Here is an 18,973-nt window from a genome sequence, read left to right on the forward strand (position 1 = left end):
CCTGCCACCAACCCTGAAACCCTGGCTCTTGAGGCAATGGCTACAAATCACTGCCTGCAGAGCCACTCTGGTGTGTCAGTCCAACAAGCTTTCTCTGGTCCCTACATTTGTCTATTAAGGCCTTGGGGGTTTTGAGAAGTGGCAGTGGGCCATGTAAAATCCACATGGCTTCTCCCTTAACACTCATTCAGCATCTTGCAAAAAAGAGCACGAAAGTAACAGCAGCATGAATGCCTTGGTCTGAATGCAGCAGCCTTGCTGGGCCCAGATTACTTGCACAACCCATAGTGGTTTGGTCCAAACCTCTGTTTATACTGAGACACATGCACACAGCCAGTGGGCAGAAATGAAGTTGTGCATACAGGTTCCAGAACCAGTTTTCACATTTAAGTTTGTTTCTAAGAACACATGCATACAAATATCTATAAACAGCAGCACTATGCAGAAAGCATCCTCCAATCCCAATCATAGGTACAAACCTCTTCCTAAGAAAGATCCCAGTTGTTTCATCTGTGCTTCCCTGTTAGATGTGGGATTCATCATCTTTGTTTCTCCTCCCTCTGACTCTGCATTACTTTTTTCACAGGCTGTATCCCCAGGGTCCATTTGATGACACTGCTGCCCAGGGCTCAGATGATCTCTGAATTGTACACAGTGTACCCCAAGCTTCACCTGAGCACCCAAAGACCTTCACCAGCTCTGTGGAGTGTGTGCTCTTACCTTCCTTCTACAGAGAAGTGAATTGCTAACAGAAATTTTTCATCCTTTTTTCTTGTTTTCACCCTATTCTTTCTATTATTTGTTCCACATGTAACTATTAGATGATGCTTGGAACAGGATTCAAAGGGGTGTTAAGAACTGATCTAGTTGTACCCTCATACTGCAAAAATACCTGGTAAGTAATCCTGAAGCACAGCATCTGGAAAAAACACCCAGAAACAGCATGAAGAGAAACAAGAAAATTCTTTTCCTTTCTAGTCCTAGAAGACAACAAAACTAATCGATAAGCAGTTCCTGAAGTAAGGTGCACTCACTCCTTCACAGCTTTGGCTTTTAAAACACATAGATCTCTAGTCTAAAATGCATGTATTTGAGTCATGTAGGAAATGAAATGATCAGTGTCAAATGTGGGACCTCTGCTGTATTCTGCTAATGCTACAAGCTGTTTGGCAGGTTAATTTGCATTTTCCTGGTTGCAATGAGCAGCAGCTCAAATCCAGTCTACGTAGCTGGTCACTGATGGGACTAGATTTTCATGCTTTCCAGGTACTGTAACAGGGTGTGCAAGGATTACTAAGGGGGTTAAGGCCAAAAAGGAGAGTATGTGTTGGTAAAACAAAGGAAAACCAGAGTGAATAATTACACAGAAGAAAATGTCCTTGGCTGTACGGGACAGTGACCACCATGGAGAGCCCTGTGCACGGCACAGCCACGAGGTGGCCCTGTGAGTTCTCCTCATCCCTGCGCTGTTCATTATTCCACAGCCGTCAGGGCCCTGCGCTCACACCCCACAGCTCCGAGACACCTTCCAGCAGCACCAGAGCCAGCTCAGGGTAAGGAACAACTAACCCAGCACGAACAGAACACAACTATTTTCTTTTCCTCAGTGCAGAACTAGCTCCAGTGTGACATTTCACTTCTCCTGAGGGAGAAGATCAAATGTGCATGTGGTTTTACATCCCGGTTCAGGCTGCAATTCCAGTTAGATTGCAATAAATGGAGAAGTCTCTTCCTGGATCCTGGCAAACCAGCCGGCTGTCTGACTCCCGTTCAGCATGAGTTTGATCCCAAGCAAGTCTTTTGTAAGGATCCCTTGGAGATATGTTAGAAGATTTGAGTTTTCATAAGGTGAGAGTTTCAGGAACTCCTTCTTCTAGAGTTCAGTGGTGAGCAAACATTTTGTTCTTATTGTAGCATCCTCAGTAACTGGGCTAAAGAGGGGGGAAAAAACAAGGCTCTGTAAACACACTCCTCCAGAAAGGTTTGCCACGATGTACTACAAGAGATGAGTATTGCTTTAAAGAGCATTCATGGCTATTCCCCTTGTAACTTAATGAGACAATGGACAAACTTTCCTAATGGACAACTGCAGAAGAGCAAACCGAATCAAATTCACACAGTGCAGCAGCAGCACCACTGCCATTCTTTTAAGATGGTCACTGCAAGGCCTGATGATCTCTGCCATCATGCTGCCTCACCAGCATGGCAGAATGGAATAGCAATGGAAAAGGCCTCTACCAATCTGGTTTTCTGACACCCTTTCAGCTTGGAAATAACTGGGGGGCATCCCTCTTCACCGCCACCAATCCTCTGGAAGGTACTGAAACACTGTAAAGAGATTTCTCAGAAAATTTTTCTGTACCATAACTTTAGTCCAGTATTGGAACATGTGAGCAGATAAGGAAAGAAACTGAAGTGAAATTATAATATACACACATCAGCTTATTTGTAATATTTCAAATGCTATAAAGTGAGACAGAACCACAGTTTATTAGCACAGCAGAACAAGGCACTGTGTCTGAATGACCCCTGTAACTATGTCAGTGGAAGCAGTAAGAGTGCCCACACAGACTTGTGGAATGAGCTGAGACCTCACCTCGCAAGGACTTCGGGTGTCTGCTGGGATGGTGTCAGTCCAGCTGAGGACATCAGGGTCTCCGTGCTGTCTTTCACTGCCTTCAAAGATAAGGCAACATTATTTCCCAAAGGCCCGTTGGAAATCAGTCCCGTCTGAATGGGGGAGAATGAAAGAAGAAACTCAAAACACCTGCCAGGATGCTAACTTTTCAATATGATTGAAAAGAAACACCTGCTAACTTTTCAATATGATTTACTTACAACTGGCAAAAATAGGATTCATTAACCTCCAGTCTGGGCTTTACTAAATACAAGTTCTTTAAGAAGTTTTATGGCATTTACCTGCAGTGCAATACAGCAAAAATGAAGTTGAACTATCAACAGGGTATGTTGCCTGATTTACTCCAGCTGAATTAGTTTGCTTTACTTTTGATCTGGTACTTTATAGACCTTCAAATTATTAAAATTATATTGTATTTTACTATTTAACTTGAACTCCCGTTTCCTAATCATGACAAAAGCTTTCTTTTTCTCTTTGTTAAGAAATAGTCAAGTAACTCACTGGCACTATCCACCTCGGTGTTACAATGGGCTGGGAAGATACCTACAAAAAGCAAACAAAAGCTCAATGAAAAGGTTGAAAAGTAGCTGAGAACATTCTCAAAATAGTATTGCCTCCCAAAACAACACTTCCCCCAAAACAATCCCAGATATTTGTCCCTCGTTAGCCTTTGAATCACACTAGTGATTAGCAGAAGATGTGGCACCCACTGAGCACAGAGCCAGACACTCACTGGGAGCAGTTTCAGCTCAGTGCTCCCTTGCAAAGGAAGGAATCCCTCACCTTTTAGTGCTTAACCCAGAGCACACAACTGTGAAGAGTTTAAAGGCCCTGCTTCTTCCCCCTTTCTATTGGTGCATGCAATGTAACTCCATTTTGCCAACACAGATTTTAAGAGATTTCTTTTTATCTATATAAAAGGGTTGATTTGTATTAAAAGTTTACTTTTCAAGTATTTATTTTTTGTGGATATCTGTATATATACAGACATATACACATGTACATACACCTTCCCCTATAATTTCTGAAGCCTTATGTATCTCCAGAAGTGTGAGAAGCAGGCTGGCACTTGAAGGTCCTACTAAAACAGTACTAGAGGTTCCTGTGGCACAGATACAAATTCACTCTTCAGGTTCCTTCATTTCCCCTACAAAGCTGTAAAGTCTACATCCCTACACCAGCCACCCTGCCGGTGGGGGCCATATGAGCAGCAATCCCTGTCCATCCCTTCATTCCACTGCTGCAGATCCAAGACTGGCAGACAAACACTAAAGCCAGAGGAGAGTTCATGAGTAAAAACCACTGTTACGTGCAAAGGAAGAAGTCTGGGTTTGAAATACATTTACCCGAGGTGTGGCTTCTGTAAAGTCAATTAGATTCTCTGGCAGTGATGTTAAGGAAACGTCCTGGTCATCTGGAGTGCTCTATGGAATAAATCAGTTTTGAATTGAATTCCCAGTAGTAACCACATAGGTCTACTGAATACTCTAGTGTCTTCCTGAGTTATAGACCACTATCTTTAATAAACACCACTTTTTATCAGGCCCATTTTTTCAAGTCTTTCCATTTGATCTTTTTTTAATGGCCTTTTAATTTCCCTTATTCTCATCAATGTACTGGAAACAACATCATTCCCATTGTACGCAAGCAGTGAAACTGTCCCTTCGCCACTGCAAAGGTGGGGTACTGCACCATTTGAGATGTCAGCAAGGTCTGTGAGTGGGGTGTTTGAACTCAGAAGGTGGAATTATGACTATTCAGCGGGATCAACTATGTAATACGGTTTAGAGGCACAAGAGCTACAGAGCAGGGTGCTTTAGTCACCCAGAATAAGTTGTCAAGTCTGCTCAAGTAAAGGCAGCACAGGTCCAATGCTATTGGACTCTGCTTTTCTTTTGGAAAGGGACAAAAGAAAGTTTAATCCCCTAATTTGTGCTCTTCATGGAGTCCAGTTAAAAATTACCTTAAGGTACCTAGAATGTAACAAATGAACTTTGAATTTAAACTTTTCCTTCTGTGGTCCTTTTGATGGGAACTGCCTGTGCCAGAATTTCATCCCTACAGTCTCCTTACAGGAGCACAAAATCGTTGGGATGTAAAGGGCTCCCCACCAGTGTAAGAAAAACAATCAGTTTAGAAAAATAAGAGTCACACCAAGAACCTGAAAGGACAGGCAGAAATGGCCTTTGGAAAGATCTGTGCAGTGTCCCTGCCTGCTTTAGAAAGCACTCTCTGGCATTCCTCAGTCCCTGGCATTCACAGAGTTATGAGAGGCATGCAGCAAGGTCTGCTGGGCTTGCCTGGAGGCATCGGGAGCTCAGAATGTGACACAGAAACCTTTCAGGCTGGCAGGTGGTGATACCTTTGAAACAGCAGCCTCCTCAGTTGGAGCCAGATTAGCTGGAATTAGCAGGTCCTCGTGGTTAGAGTCAGCATTGTCCTCGTTCAACATACTACTGGAAGAGGAAAACATTCTCATTAGCACCCTGCCTGGATAGCGCAGAACAGTGCTGCTTCCCAGACAGCCCAAAACCTTGACACCAGTTCCACTGAGGCAGACAAGAGACTGATGTTTGTATGTTAACATAAATGCCTTCCAACAATCTCCACAGATTACTGCTCTCTCTCATAGCTCCAGCTACAGCTGTGTATAGACCCAACAGTATCGATGTCTTCTATCTCAACGGAGTTTCTTCAGCCCTGGAGTCTAATTTGCCTGAAGCCTTTCCTGTCATCCTCTTATCTTCCTCTTTAGAGCCAGGGGCAGCAGGATGTCAGGAATCTCAGTCCTTTCAGAAGATGAGAGAGATTCACTTGCTGCTTGCAAGGATACTCACCCTGAGGCCTGGCCTGCACCGATTAACTGCCGCAACAATAATTAAAAATGCATCCGTAAACCTGTTTAGGTAGATGTAGCCTAAATGCTCAGCAACTGCTCCTCATCTTTTCAGACCTCTTCATGATAATCTCCACGTGGTCCCCTTACTCCAGAAACATGTTTTTCCAGAATCACTTACGGAACAAAGGTGTTTGAAGCAGGGATTGCTCTCAGCAGCTCTCTTGGATCTTGAAATACCGGACTGGTTGCTGGGGGACTGCTCTGTGATTTACCTGACAGGAGAATGTTCCTGGCACAAAACAACAGAAAAACAAAACAGAAAACAGTTACAGCCTTCCATGGAAAGCTCTTTATGAATCACTTGTTAGAGCACAGTTTTGGGACTGCTAATGTACATTTTATTTGTACATTTTATTTACAATATTACCCTCTGCTCTTTGAGGCCTGACATGTGCATCTTCCCAAATGGACAAGAAATTAGATGTCGTAATCTTTTAAACTTTTTCAATGCCTGCAATTCCACTGGACCCTGAAATAATTTAGTATTTAGTAATTCTCAGGAAAACTACTGTCACGGGTTTGTACACTATTTTTTTTCTCCACTAGAAAACAGCTACTGTGAAGAGACACATCCCCTCTCCCCACACTGAAGCTGTTCACATTTCAGAAATAATTAGTGATTGAAATTGCTGTTGCACCAATGGTTATCAAGTATGGGAGAATAAAGAGCATCTGTATTACCTTGTATATAATAAAACCCAGCAATTACAAACCTGGTTTTCATGTCAAAACCACTTCATAGCCATGAGGGTAAGGTACCCTATGCAAGGTAAAATGCAATGATACTGAGCCACTGGCAGACCACACCGAACTGCAGGTTCTCAGTTCTGTACTGGGGTAACTACACCACATGCTTCTTACAAATCTCTTCAGTACCTGGCAGCAGCCTCCTGAATATTGGAATTCTTGACACTTGTCATGCTGTCATCTTTTCCAACCTGAGAGGAAGAAATGGACAGAGACATACATTTCTGATACCTGTTTCCATCTTGTGTCAGTTCTGAGATACACAGTAAAGCTGAGTGTCTCTATCCCAGCACAAAAACGTTCTGTTCATCTATAGCTCAGGGACTTAGAACAACAATCCTATGTGACAACTTCAGTGCAGAAATAAAAATAATTCACCAACATAGCCAAATAAAATACCATTATTTGCTAAGGAATTCACTACAACATGCAAGAAGCACAGTCTTAGTGTCAGAGTAATTGCTTGATTAGAAGGCAACCTTTGGAGGTTACCTGTCTCAATGACCACTCAAACCACTTGGCTCAGGGTCTTGTCCTGTTACCTGTTGAGTATCATCAAGGACAGAAATTGCTCCTTGGGCAACCGTTCCAGTACAGGACCATTATCACTGTGAAGAAAGGCTGAAAATCTTTCTGACTCTACCTCGGACAGGCTCTTGGAACACCCTTATCTGCAAGGCACCTTCTCCAACATCAGGCAGTTGAAGAGAAATAGAACATTTGAGAGCGTCACAGCCCTGTTCAGTTGAGTATTTACCTTGTGCCCTGCTTCTGCCTGGGCCTTCAGGATATTGCTTTTGAGATCTGCTGGAAGCCACTTTGCTGCTACGATTGGGCTCTCGATTGCGTTGTTAAGACATTTATCTGTCAACTTCACCACTTCGTCCTAGACATGAAAACATCTTTATCAGAAGCAGTTTCCACACGGACAAGTCTGGGCTGAAGTTTATCAACATCTCTAAATAACGACAAGGCTCTGAAGCCCAAGAAAAGTCAGCAGATTTATACTGAAATGAAAACGCCAATTTTTTCCTTTATTTTGGAATTCAGTTGTAAAGTCACAGCAACACAAAGTAAAAAAAAGCACAATGCTTAAATGTGGATATGCAAAATGCTGTGCTAAAAATACAGTGTGCAAGAAATGAAGTACATCCTAAAACTGCAGCCTAGTTTACTGATAGGAGATCAATATAACAGCCACTATATCATTTCAGTACAGCCCACGTAAAGTTGATAATTTACTCTCAAATGCAAGTTAGGAAGATTTTTAATTTAAAATCCACTTATAAATTAGAATAAGAGTTTAATTAAAGTGCTACTAACCACCTCTCCCACCACTGATTATATCAGAGCAAACTGGCAGCCAGATACACAATGAAGAGAAATAAGAATGAGATACCTTTCACTACAGTGTATTTCATTATGTGCAATGCATTTCTTAATTATAAAATGTTAATTAAGCATTCAATCTACTAATTGCTATTTGATTAGTGGCAGAAGTTAATTAGCTGAGTGAAAACTAAACCCTGTGACCTTCCTTCTGAGGGTATGACTCAGCAGGGGGAGACAGAGTCCTGCTTTCCTCACCATATGCCACGGTCTATGGCAGGCTCTTCCCAGGAGGGAAGTGCTGCAGGACTGCCCGGAGCAGGGACAATCCTGCTGCACTCCTGCTTGCACTAACTACAGCGTGCCCAGGAGGAATGAAGCCCATCAGAGAGAGAGATAGAGAGAGAGAGAAGTGCAGAGAAGTTAAAAAGAGTTGAACACCTGTCCCCCCACTGCTCTCCATCCACCTTCAGCTTGTTACATTCCCTGGAAACGCTGGTGAGAACTTGTAGTTATTTGGTCTTTCGAGAGGGGGAAAAACACTGCCTTTTTTTCTCTCCCTCTAAACCATCTTTAGGGATATCCAAATAGGATCTCAAGAGACTATCTAAAGGAGAATCTGTTTTCAAATTTTGACCCCAGTCAGCAATGAACTTCACAAAATATTCAAGGGTCACTGTCAACATAAAAAGCCATAAGGACCAAAAACCAAGTGGTGCTAATGACTATTGCCAGCAGATATTAAGAGGTGCACCTTCACGTAATTCATGAAGACTAGCAATTATTAGACACTGAAGTACTTTCATTTTAGAGAGGCTCCTGGAATTGCCAAAAGGAATAACAACAACCAAATTATTATTATTTTTACAGCTGCAGCACCCAACCGTGATAATCTTTAAGTCTTTACACTGGACCTCACTGAACCAGATGTTGTGTGTAACAGCACCTGCACAGCATTTTGAATGCATTATTCCACTAATACATTAAATCTCATCATTTTAACTGAGCACATCAGTACACTGGTGCTTGAAGTACCATTTTATTTAACTTCCTCTCAGCTTCCTCCACCTTAAATTGGACAATCAATTTAATTAGGTCACTCTAGTCTATTAACAATTAGACTCCCTACTTTTGAAAAGCTTAGCACTATCACAGAATATTTTAATTTAGTAGAGTGTAAGTTTCATACCGTCAAGGAACTATTTCCCTCAATATTAATGATCCATTTTTCTCAACCCTGTCTATTTTGTACTTGAAAAAAGCATAGGTGTCTTAAGAGGTTTTTTTTAATGAAAAAAGCATGCAGATAGAGGGGAAAGCATCTGGCACCTGCTAACCCCTCAAGATGTTTAATTTACAAGACATTTCAGTTGTTCACACAAACAGTAAAGCTGCTGGAGTTTATCATTATTCTAGCTCATTATGAATGTTTGTCGTTTCCATGGACTAGACAAACTACACTTGTACTGTGTTTTTCAATCAAAACATGAAACCAGGCAGCGATGCAAAAAGGCAAGGAGAGACTGAAGACAGTAACAAGGCATATGATCCCAATCCTTTGTGCTTTTGAGTTGTCCTCCTGGTGCCACTAAAAATCACTTTGTGCAGGAAGATGGAGCCTAATACAGGCACATTTTGGAGCAACTTCCATGTATCTACAGATCACAACAAATTCAGAAAAAGTAAACCCTCATGGCCTTGCATTTCTGACTCGGGAGCAGACTTTGAACATGGGCAAACAGGGTGAACCTTTATTGTTCATTTCCCTTCAGAAGCTGATGAAAGCAGAGCGTTGGTGTATTTAAAGCTATTTGCTCTCTTTGTCAGATCTGGTCACTGCACCAGTGAAAGCTGGGAAAGGACAAAGTCGCATTCTTCCATCCCAACAGATTTTGGCAGTGAGCAGCAGGGAAGAATGAAGCCATTCATTCCCTCGCTTCCTCTTTTTCTCTAGGAGAACAGGGGTAGCTAAATAAATATTTCCTTATCAAAGAAATCAATCAGGATTGATTGATTGCAAGTATAGAATTACATAAAGATGACTGTCAGGCCATCTCTGTCCCGCGATGGAAAACAGTTAAAGATTTTTAATTAACAAAGCTGAAGTGAGTTGGCATAAAACAGTGTCATGAAGTCCAGAATGCAGCTCTGCCTTCGTAAGTAGAAAGATAACACTTCACCCTAATGCATTTTACCAAACCTCTTATGCACTGTAACAGTTTCTACATAGGTAAGTATGTTATGCACTGGTAAACCTCAAGTGAGATGAAATGTGCTGAAATTTATAATCGCACACGTTCAGAGAGAATGCTGCAATACTACATTCCCTCTGAAGTAACAGCAAGCCCCAGGATCTAAGCTTATTGCAAGGTTTTAGTGGATATATTGCAGTCCCATGCAATTCTGCCAGAAGAGGATACCACAAACACCTCTTTTACTAAAAGATTAAAGAAGAAAAGTAACTACAGGAGAAGAGCCCATAGGTATATTTTATAACCAACACCATAAATGAAAGCTTCTATTTTTTTTCTAAAGCAATTTCTAATTTTTTTCTATTTTTTTACTTTTTCTTCAAAGGCAGGAAACAAAGTAGTTTTAATAGTGTCTTTTAGGTCACTCTTTTCAGGACTGGCTTCCAAACCATTAACCTTTCCTCTCTGAAGGGTGTGCTCATTTGGTTCTACTGTAACCTACATGTCTTTGCAATCTGAAGCATTTGGAATTTCAAGTATGCAGAGAGTCTCTAATCTTTGTCTATCTTTTTTAAACAAAGACTCTCAAGTGACTTCTTAGTAAGCTACATCATAGGCAGAAAAGTTTTATTCTATCTCTTCTACCCAAAAAACCCTCAGATGATCTACTCTTACATTTTCCTAATATAATTTACACTTCCTTCTTGAAAGCTGAGCTCTCTTTTACCCACTTGTTGGCATACTGTTAATCCACAATTCTCCGTTATGCAAATGTTCTTGCTCTCTAATCAGGTTACTATTCCCCCAGTATCTATAACCTCTAAAGTTACTTGGCACCTCATGTGACAGCAGCTGGATGACTGTGACTGTACTGTATTGGCAGCTCTTTGTTAGATTAGCTCATTACAGGAATCTTAGCTTGCTTACTATAAATCAGCCACGATTTAAAAACCACTGAAATACTTTTGGTCCGTTCTCTTCAATTAACCAACTAAATGTTTTTCCCCTCTCTGTCTGAACTAAAGTGGAGCTCAACAGGCTAATATATTCTTAAATAAACTGTGTTCATTTGCTTTAGTTTATGTAGAAGCAGCGTTTCAGCATAACAGGACCTACAGGCTACTGACTAATCTTCTTAGAGACCTGGTAATCTTTGTAATGCACTCACCAAGCAGAGAGGTGCACCAAGCAGCCCTGACAGCAGCCCTTAAAGGGGACATGAGCCAAGCAGCCTGCAGCACCATCCACAGCAGCAGCCTTCTCTCACATGGAGGTGAAGAACAAATGCTTAGGAGTGGGCTTAGCTCAAACACCCACTGCTAAACACCTCCTGGCACCTGGCTCCTGTTAGTATTGAGGCAGCAAGAAAAATCACAGCTGCTTCACTCAAAGTTAGGTAAATCCTCAGGTCTCCCCTACAAGGGAGGGTAGTCCAGAGATAATGCTGCCAGGTGTTTCACTCTCTCTGCTTGCCCAAAACACAAAAATCTCCCAAAGCTTTTGCATCAGAGAAAGCAGAGTAATGAAAACTAAATTTCACATTTTTTAAAGCTCATTAAAAAAATCCAGAAGAATATCCTGTGTGAGGGTAGTTGTCTGATAACCAGTGAATCTATCAAAGTTCACTGCTGTTGTAAGGGAGGATCCTGGCCTCTCCATCCCTTCTAGCAACACTACCTTTTTTCACTATGGCTCTGGCATTTCTTTGACCCCTTCCATGAACCTATTTAACTCACTATTTACCAACTTAAAGAACAAACTAAAAACCTAAAGAAACCCAGCACATCAACAAAAAGTTCATAACAAAAGCAGGAAAAAAAAATTGTTTGCCAGTTTGCAGATACATTTGTTCACTGAAATCTGCAATGATTCCTGCAGGTGACAGAGGAGAGAGGGAAGCTGGGGAAGAAAGAGTGAAGAGGAAGGAGGGAGAAGAGAGCCCTCGCCCTGTTCAGGGCACTCAGGCTTGTACTTTGGCTCAGCTGCCATGAAGTGCAGCCTGATTTGCTCAGAGGGATTTGAGAGCAGTAAATCAAACCACATCACTCCTCTCTATGTAAACACAGAGCACGAACACCTACATCAGAGAGCAGGTACAAACTGGTTACTTAACAGGAGGGATGGATCATCGGCAAACCCGACTCAAAACAAAATGTCAAAACAACCTTCTCGGAATGGAAAAATGCCAGCAAAGCAGCTCAGCCCTTCCAAAAAGAGGGTGAACTACACAACACCATGCAGGTAGTAACCTACAGATAAACACAACTGAGAAACATTTCAAGTGTTTATGACTTTTATTCCCACTAATTTTAGAAAATCTCACCAGGCTGCAGTCTCCACACACATGCACTTCTATGCCGATCTTTATCTCACTGCCCCCTCACACACAGGTTTATATACCATAAAGCATCTGTATTTCCTTTACTATCCCCCAGTATTACTCACTCATAGTCTTAAAAGTCTTGCAAACAGACCAAGGCAAGTGGAAGACTTTTCAGAATGATCTGAACAAAATTCAGGGCCATAGCAGAGAGCATGAAGGCCAAGTACCTGTATGTTTATGTTTACGTTGGGACGCTCAGTTGGCACGGGGCTGCTGCGCTCTGTCTCCAGCTGTTTTAGTTTTAGGAATGTGTCTTCAAATACTGAAAAAGACAAAAAAGCTATCATCATCCTAATGTTACTGTGGAGTCATTTGACTTGCAATTTGCATTATTCCTGAATACTAATTATATAATTTGGAAGTTGTGCAAAAAAGGCATAGGGATTGGAGAATCTACTCGTTCAAGCTTCAGTGCAAATTTCAAGCATGCAGACTGTGTGCACCAAATCACAGCACTCTGCACTCCTGTGAGCTCATTTACCCAGCCATCCTCACAGTGAGGGAGCAAACATAGAGTTAATTGCTTAGATGGTTGCACTGCACTGCATTTGTGGACACAGTCACATCCGATGAAGAACTGACTTTTCCCTTGTATCTCTGTCCTTGTTGTTCCAGTAATGGGTAAAACTGTCCTTATGGATATAATCTAAGGGAGCTTCCTAAAACAGTTCTGCATTCTTTGTAAGGAAACAATTGCATATCAACCTCATAATTTAATCTTGATCTCACACAATATAATAGGAAAAAATCTGTCAGTTTGCTTACGATTAGAATCTGCTTTTTCCACAGCAGTTTCCTTCGTGTCAGAAGGAGGGCAACTAACAGCCTCTTCTGAATCTCCTGTTGCCAAGCCAACAACTGGACGGCCCACAGCATCATCCACACAAGTTTCTGGCAACTCTGTGCTGTCTAGCAAATCAACAAGAGGTATGCTGCAAAGGCAGAAAGATGGGCAGAGAGACGCACAATCATGTTACCACTCTTCCTGTAACAAGAAAAAGCTTTAACACATGCAATTTCTTTTTTCAAGCTGTCTTCTGCTGACCAGACACAATCTAGAAAAACTGTTTCAGGTAACTAAGACATTGGCTTTCAGTGAGCTTAAAAAACAAGAAAAAGGCAACATTTCTTGTCTGTATAAGTGACTTCATAACAGAACAGGTCCATGTTGCCTGCTGTGTCATCACATAGCAGTTGGAAAAGTGAAGAGAGAAGGAGGGAAGCTTTTATCCATTAAATACACTTTTTGGAACAAACATTTGAAGTTTTTCTAACAAACTCAAGGTATCCTTTAGGATTTTTACAAGAGAAAAAGAAAAGTTAGGGGGAGGGAAGTTGGTACCACAAAAAGCTGTTTGTGCAGCACTTCACCCAACACTTGTAAGCAAAACAGAGGGCAGAAGGGTGCACTGCCCAGGTCTGCACTGACACTGTTATGGTCAGGCGTACCTAGAACCAGTTTCAGGTTTGTTAACTTAGGCAGAGCTGTGAATGAAACCTTAACAGCCACAGTGTTTTAAGTTAACCATAGCATGTACTCTGTACCCTGCCAGGATCACTTCTTTCACCTCCTCTGGTTTCTGATGGAAACATCTCCTTTTTATTTTCCCCTATGAGCTGTATCTTCAATGAACAAGTAAAAATAATTATAAAACCAAAAATGATATTATGATGCTTACGTTGTGAAAGCAGTCAGGAATCTCATACATCTCTCTCTAAAGCATGGGAACAGCTAAAGCTATCCTAACAGCAAACTAACAAACACAGAAACCACTGCTGCACAATGCAATGGTTAATCAGACAGCCTGTGCACACAACTACAGCTTTACTGCTGCCCAGTTCAGTCAACAATCACCCTCAGAGTTTGGCTGCAATACTGGTTTAAGAAGAAAAATCTACCAATCCGTTTTGCAAGTCCTGTCCCAAATACGAGAACAATGATACCAAGCCCATACTCACCACAACAGAACCTACCCTCAAGCACAGACAAGTTTTCTACTTGACAGTTTAGACCAGCCTCTCCCTTACTACTACCAGGTTAATGCCTCATGCCTCTCTCCAGCCCCTGGTATCTGGAAGCAGTGCCCTATTGTCACTAGGGGCTCCAGGAAAAAACTCCTTCCCACCAGCTCAAGCACACAAAAGAATCCTTTCAATGTTAAATATATACCTCTGAAATAGATTACAGGATATCACAGTTTTAGTGCTAATAATGTACGAATCATTGTAAGTCAATTAATTGCTGAGGCCAACTGAGGCCACTGGCTTGATTCTCTTAAAGCAGTGGAATAAGAAGCTACTAGCAAAGCAAATAATAGGAAAATTTTTCAATCTCCTGTGCAGCCTCTCTCTGCACCACTAATGGGAAAAGGCAAACAGCAGACAGTTTTGCAGAAAGGGAATTATGGACACAGAGATTTAATTGTTAAAACTAACAGACAGGAATAGATGCTCTTCCAATTAAGGCAACAAGGAAAGTGAAACTGAATCCCATACCTTACTGATACATGAGGGAAAATGTTTTATAATCTTCACACGGAGACAACAATTTTCTTCCTATTTTCTCACAGTTTTCTGTAAATAGTCTCCAAAATCTTTAATATGACAACCGTAAGAAGGTCAGATTTTACCTACAGCATGGAGTTGCTGACACCATGACATTTTGAAGCAACTTGGCATTAGCCAAGATAAACTCAAAGAAGCCTCCTAAGCCAAGATTCAAGTCGGAATTGACTCCATCTTGCCTTCAGACCCACTGAAACATCTCCTTAGCCACCCCAAGATGGGCAGTGAACAAGAGGAAAGAGGAAACTTGGGAGACCCTCAGCCACTGGAATTTGCACGCATGAGTTCTCTGAAGCCTCCCAGACCCTTCACCCTCTTCAGTGCACCAGGAGGAAGATTACCAGGCAGGCTTCATAAATGGCCAAACTATGGAAGCAAAAAGCACAACAAACTTGAATCACTGCACAGAATTTCTGACACCTCTTATAAAACACCGACAAACTGGCACATCAACCATAAGAGAAATTCTCAAAGGCTTCCCAGGAAAAGTAGGGCTTCTACAACAGTCAGTTCTCTACTCAGGAATGGAACAGGCATTAGCCTTCCACATTCCTGCATTTACCCACATACAAAGGGATATTTTGAACTTTGCAGAGTAGTAAATGCCAGGTTTTATGTCTTCAAATCAATTTCTACCAGCATGTTTTACAAAATACTCCCTGGGAAATGCTGATAAAATATACCAGGAATTCAAGCCATAAAAATAATTATGAATATAGGAATAATGAAGATAGTGCATGTAAAGGTTTGTCAACCCACTAATAAGTCATTACATGCTCAGGGAGCTCATACAGTCAAGGGAGCAGCTACTGCATTATCCCTTCCTTTTGCCTGACCAACATACTGGTATAAATATGTACCACACAGCATTGAATGCATAACACGACTGAGAAAGCTTGCAGTTACAAGTGCTGTGAGTTTTAACTTCCTAGTTGAAAAGCAAAGCAGTACTTCATGCTAGTTTGTGAAATACAATCTTCAAAATACAGTAACTGAGTCCTACAAAAGAGGTTGTTCTCTTGGAAACAATCTGATTTCCAACAGCATGGAGTACCATGTAAGCTCATTGATTTTTTCAAACTGATAGTGACACAGATTAGTCTCTCACATAGACTCTGCAAGGTAGTACAACAGTATGAAATTCTTTGTTAATTTCCTTAATTTTGGGGCAACCAATATTGTAACTGAAGGTAAGAGCAGTAGTGAATTTGAGCCTTTTCAAATTGTTTTCTCCTAAACAAAAATGCAAAATATTAAAAAAAAAAAAAAAGAAAAAAAGAAAAAAAGCTTCCTTTTCCAAGTGAGGAAAGCAAAAGGAAAAATTGTGGGGATGTAAGATCCCACAAATGGAGACAGCTCACACACACTCAGTTTCTAATCAAGCAAGTCCCATGTTCCAAGAAAAGCTTCCTTTTCCAAGTGAGGAAAGCAAAAGGAAAAATTGTGGGGATGTAAGATCCCACAAATGGAGACAGCTCACACACACTCAGTTTCTAATCAAGCAAGTCCCATGTTCCAAGACTTCTGCTGTCTTCCATTTGAGGATAATTTCAAATACTGACACAGCATAATATATAGAAGTCAACAACTACAGGAAAGGAAAGAAAACATGCTTAGGAAAACATGCTGGCTCCAGAACCTTCGGGCATATTAAGTAAGGATGTGTCACCACAGAAAGACATCCATGTGCTTCCTCATTGCAATTCACAGAGGACGGGACCTGTCCCTGTAAAAATGCAGCTTGGTGGTGGTGGTACCAGTGTGATACAATTTCTTTGTCTGCTATTGAGAGCTGTCTCCCACCCTAATAGAGACCAGGATAATAATTCTCCCCAAGCCATGAAGTCTTACCAATATAATACCAGCACAGAGGAAAACGGACCCACAGGATGTATGCAAGAGTCAAAGCCATGTGGCAAAAGCATGCAACATATATCATACTGAAACAAACCAGTTCTAAAGGTAGGTGGGTTTCATGCTGCTTCCTCTATCCTGAATCAGTCATGGGAAAAATTTACAAATACCTGAGCCACAGCTTTGATTACCAAACTTGCTGTGAATCCCAGGGCAGTCCATGACCATCATTAGGGTCTCCAGCCCTCTGCTCAGCACTGGTGAGACACCCCAGAGTGCTGTGCCCAGCTCTGGGTTCCCAGGACGAGAGACACACGGATATACTGGAGGGAGTGCAGCAAAAGGCCACAAGGACAACAAAGGGTCTGGAGCATCTGAGCTAGGAGGTGAACCTGAGAGCTGGGACTGCTCGGCCTGGAGAGGAGAAAGCTCAGGAGGATCTCACCAATGTGTATAAAAACCTGACAGAGGGAGTAAAGAGAACAGTCAAACTCTTCTCAAGGGAGCCAAGAGAAAGGACAAGAGGCCATGGACACAAACTGAAATACAGAAAATTCCACTCTAAACCCAAGAAAAAACCTGACTTTTCTTCCCGTGAGGTTGGTGAAATAGATCTCTGGAGGGTGTGAAGTCTCCATCCTTGGAGATACTCAGAACCTGGCTGGCATGGTCCTGAGCAACCTGCTCTACTCAGCCCTGCTCTTACCATGGGAGTGGACTGCATGATCTCCAGGGACATCCTCCAGCCTCAGCTATTCTTTAGTTCTGCGACAGCTACGCAAAACTTCTCTGATACCTGAGGACTCAGCCACTACTTGCAATGGCCTGACCTCGACAAAAGCACATCTGAACTTAAAACTGCAATAAAACAGTCATTTCTTATTGCAGCAGCGTTCTTGCATTTTAAATACAAAACTAGCCCAAGTTCTTCCATTCAAATTAGCTTCTTCTCCCTCAACTACACAGACATGATACGATATTGTAAAGTTAAACAACCTGTTTTCATTTGCATATTCTTATGCAACTTTATAAATAAGAAAGAAATAAATGGGTTTGCTTCACTCCAGAAGTTTACAACATCCACCATTCAAAACCTAAAACTAAAAAGAGCACAAGAGATTGCTCCTATCAACTTGGTAGATCTCACAGATCTTTATATATACATGTATGTATACAGCTTACTCATACTTTTTTTTTTAAGCAGAGTTGTAAAATAGAGACTCATATTTCATTAGCAAACCCTTTTCCCCCATCAGATATGGGGGTGAGGAGGCTAAAATATCTCAGGCAATATTAAGTTATGTCCTGGCTGACACTTACTTCTTTGGTTCTTCAGGTCTGGGTATCTGAAAACAATAGTTTTTTATTTCTGAGCTATGAGGTAATTTGAAACATAGTGAAACAATTCGAAAATTATTCAAACAACTCCTTTATCCTAAAAGCTAAATATAAATTAATTTTAAAAGCCCTCTGTTACAACTTTTCCTCTTTTTCTTAAAGGAAAAGAATATTGCAATTTAAAAGCAACAAACTTCAGAAAACACAAGAAAACACAGTGTGTTCAAGGGTAAAGGTTTGTTCCTCATGTTGTTAAAGGCCCCCAAGAATACCAATGAGCCATGAAGCTGGTCTTAACAATTAACCTCATGAATCATATGGTAGGACTGGTGTTTGTCAGGAAATATTTGTTTCTTTTCAACTGGACCAGAGAAGCAAAAAAGAAAAAAAAAATTGTAAAAAGCAAAAAATAATAATAAAAAAATTACTCTTTGCCTTTTTGAGAGTTCTGATAAATTTATTCTTAAAAAATTGAAAATAATTCTGTTCCATTTCCAAACAGTATTTTTCAGAAGAGGTCTTACTGAGAAAAAAAAAAGGTTAGTTTTCAGATCAACCATGTATCTTAGATATTTTTACGCGATCATGGATCAAACGGAGGGGCAGTTACAACCTCTATTTCTTTTAGATTTTTGAAACCATATTATAACCCACTAGTTGCATATGTAGCTTTATAGCAAATGTGACTTCCTGCATGGCTCTCAAACACAAACCCAACTTAAAAAAATGAGTCTGTCATTGAGAAAAACTTTAAACACAATTTAAAAAATATATCTATCTATATAAACACATAGATAGATATGTACTGCTTTTAATGTAAGAGTGATGAGTGGCTTCTGGTCTATATGTTGTTTTTCTTTAAAGACTAAATACCAACAGCACAATCCGCAGAGCCTTTGTAATAAATGCTTTTGCCCCTCTAGTCTGCTTTGGGTCCGTTGTCCTTATCCCAGAGGGAGCTCAGGAGGTCATCTGCCAGCCTCTGCCGGAAAGCAGTCCCTTGCTCCAGCAGGGCCCACCTCTCAGAG

At 41.1% G+C, this 18,973-nt stretch overlaps 2 protein-coding genes across 5 annotated transcripts in view; one reads left to right on the forward strand and one right to left on the reverse strand.

Annotated features, from left to right (window-relative positions):
* Positions 1–673, forward strand: part of LOC108448138 (actin-fragmin kinase-like) — a 21,590-nt gene extending 20,917 nt beyond the window's left edge. The window contains exon 8 of the mRNA XM_017740137.1: positions 587–673. Coding sequence (XP_017595626.1) covers positions 587–644 — 58 coding nt within the window. The 3' untranslated portion in view covers positions 645–673. The remainder of the gene's footprint in view (positions 1–586) is intronic.
* A 135-nt stretch (positions 674–808) lies between these two features.
* The window catches only part of EPB41L5 (erythrocyte membrane protein band 4.1 like 5), a 51,597-nt gene continuing 33,432 nt past the window's right edge, over positions 809–18,973 (reverse strand). For 2 of the 4 annotated variants that reach the window (XM_017740132.1, XM_008638255.2), the window contains 10 exons: positions 12,954–13,120; positions 12,356–12,450; positions 7,042–7,170; positions 6,414–6,475; positions 5,656–5,766; positions 5,001–5,094; positions 3,985–4,062; positions 3,140–3,181; positions 2,597–2,730; positions 809–1,931 (listed from right to left, as the gene is read on the reverse strand). In XM_017740132.1, coding sequence (XP_017595621.1) covers positions 1,874–1,931; positions 2,597–2,730; positions 3,140–3,181; positions 3,985–4,062; positions 5,001–5,094; positions 5,656–5,766; positions 6,414–6,475; positions 7,042–7,170; positions 12,356–12,450; positions 12,954–13,120 — 970 coding nt within the window. In that variant the 3' untranslated portion in view covers positions 809–1,873. The remainder of the gene's footprint in view (positions 1,932–2,596; positions 2,731–3,139; positions 3,182–3,984; positions 4,063–5,000; positions 5,095–5,655; positions 5,767–6,413; positions 6,476–7,041; positions 7,171–12,355; positions 12,451–12,953; positions 13,121–18,973) is intronic. The other 2 variants (XM_017740131.1, XM_017740133.1) reach the window with 2 other exon arrangements.

This window comes from Corvus brachyrhynchos, unplaced genomic scaffold (genome assembly GCF_000691975.1).
Source record: "Corvus brachyrhynchos isolate BGI_N302 unplaced genomic scaffold, ASM69197v1 scaffold126, whole genome shotgun sequence".
In the NCBI taxonomy this organism is placed as follows: Eukaryota; Metazoa; Chordata; class Aves; order Passeriformes; family Corvidae; genus Corvus; species Corvus brachyrhynchos.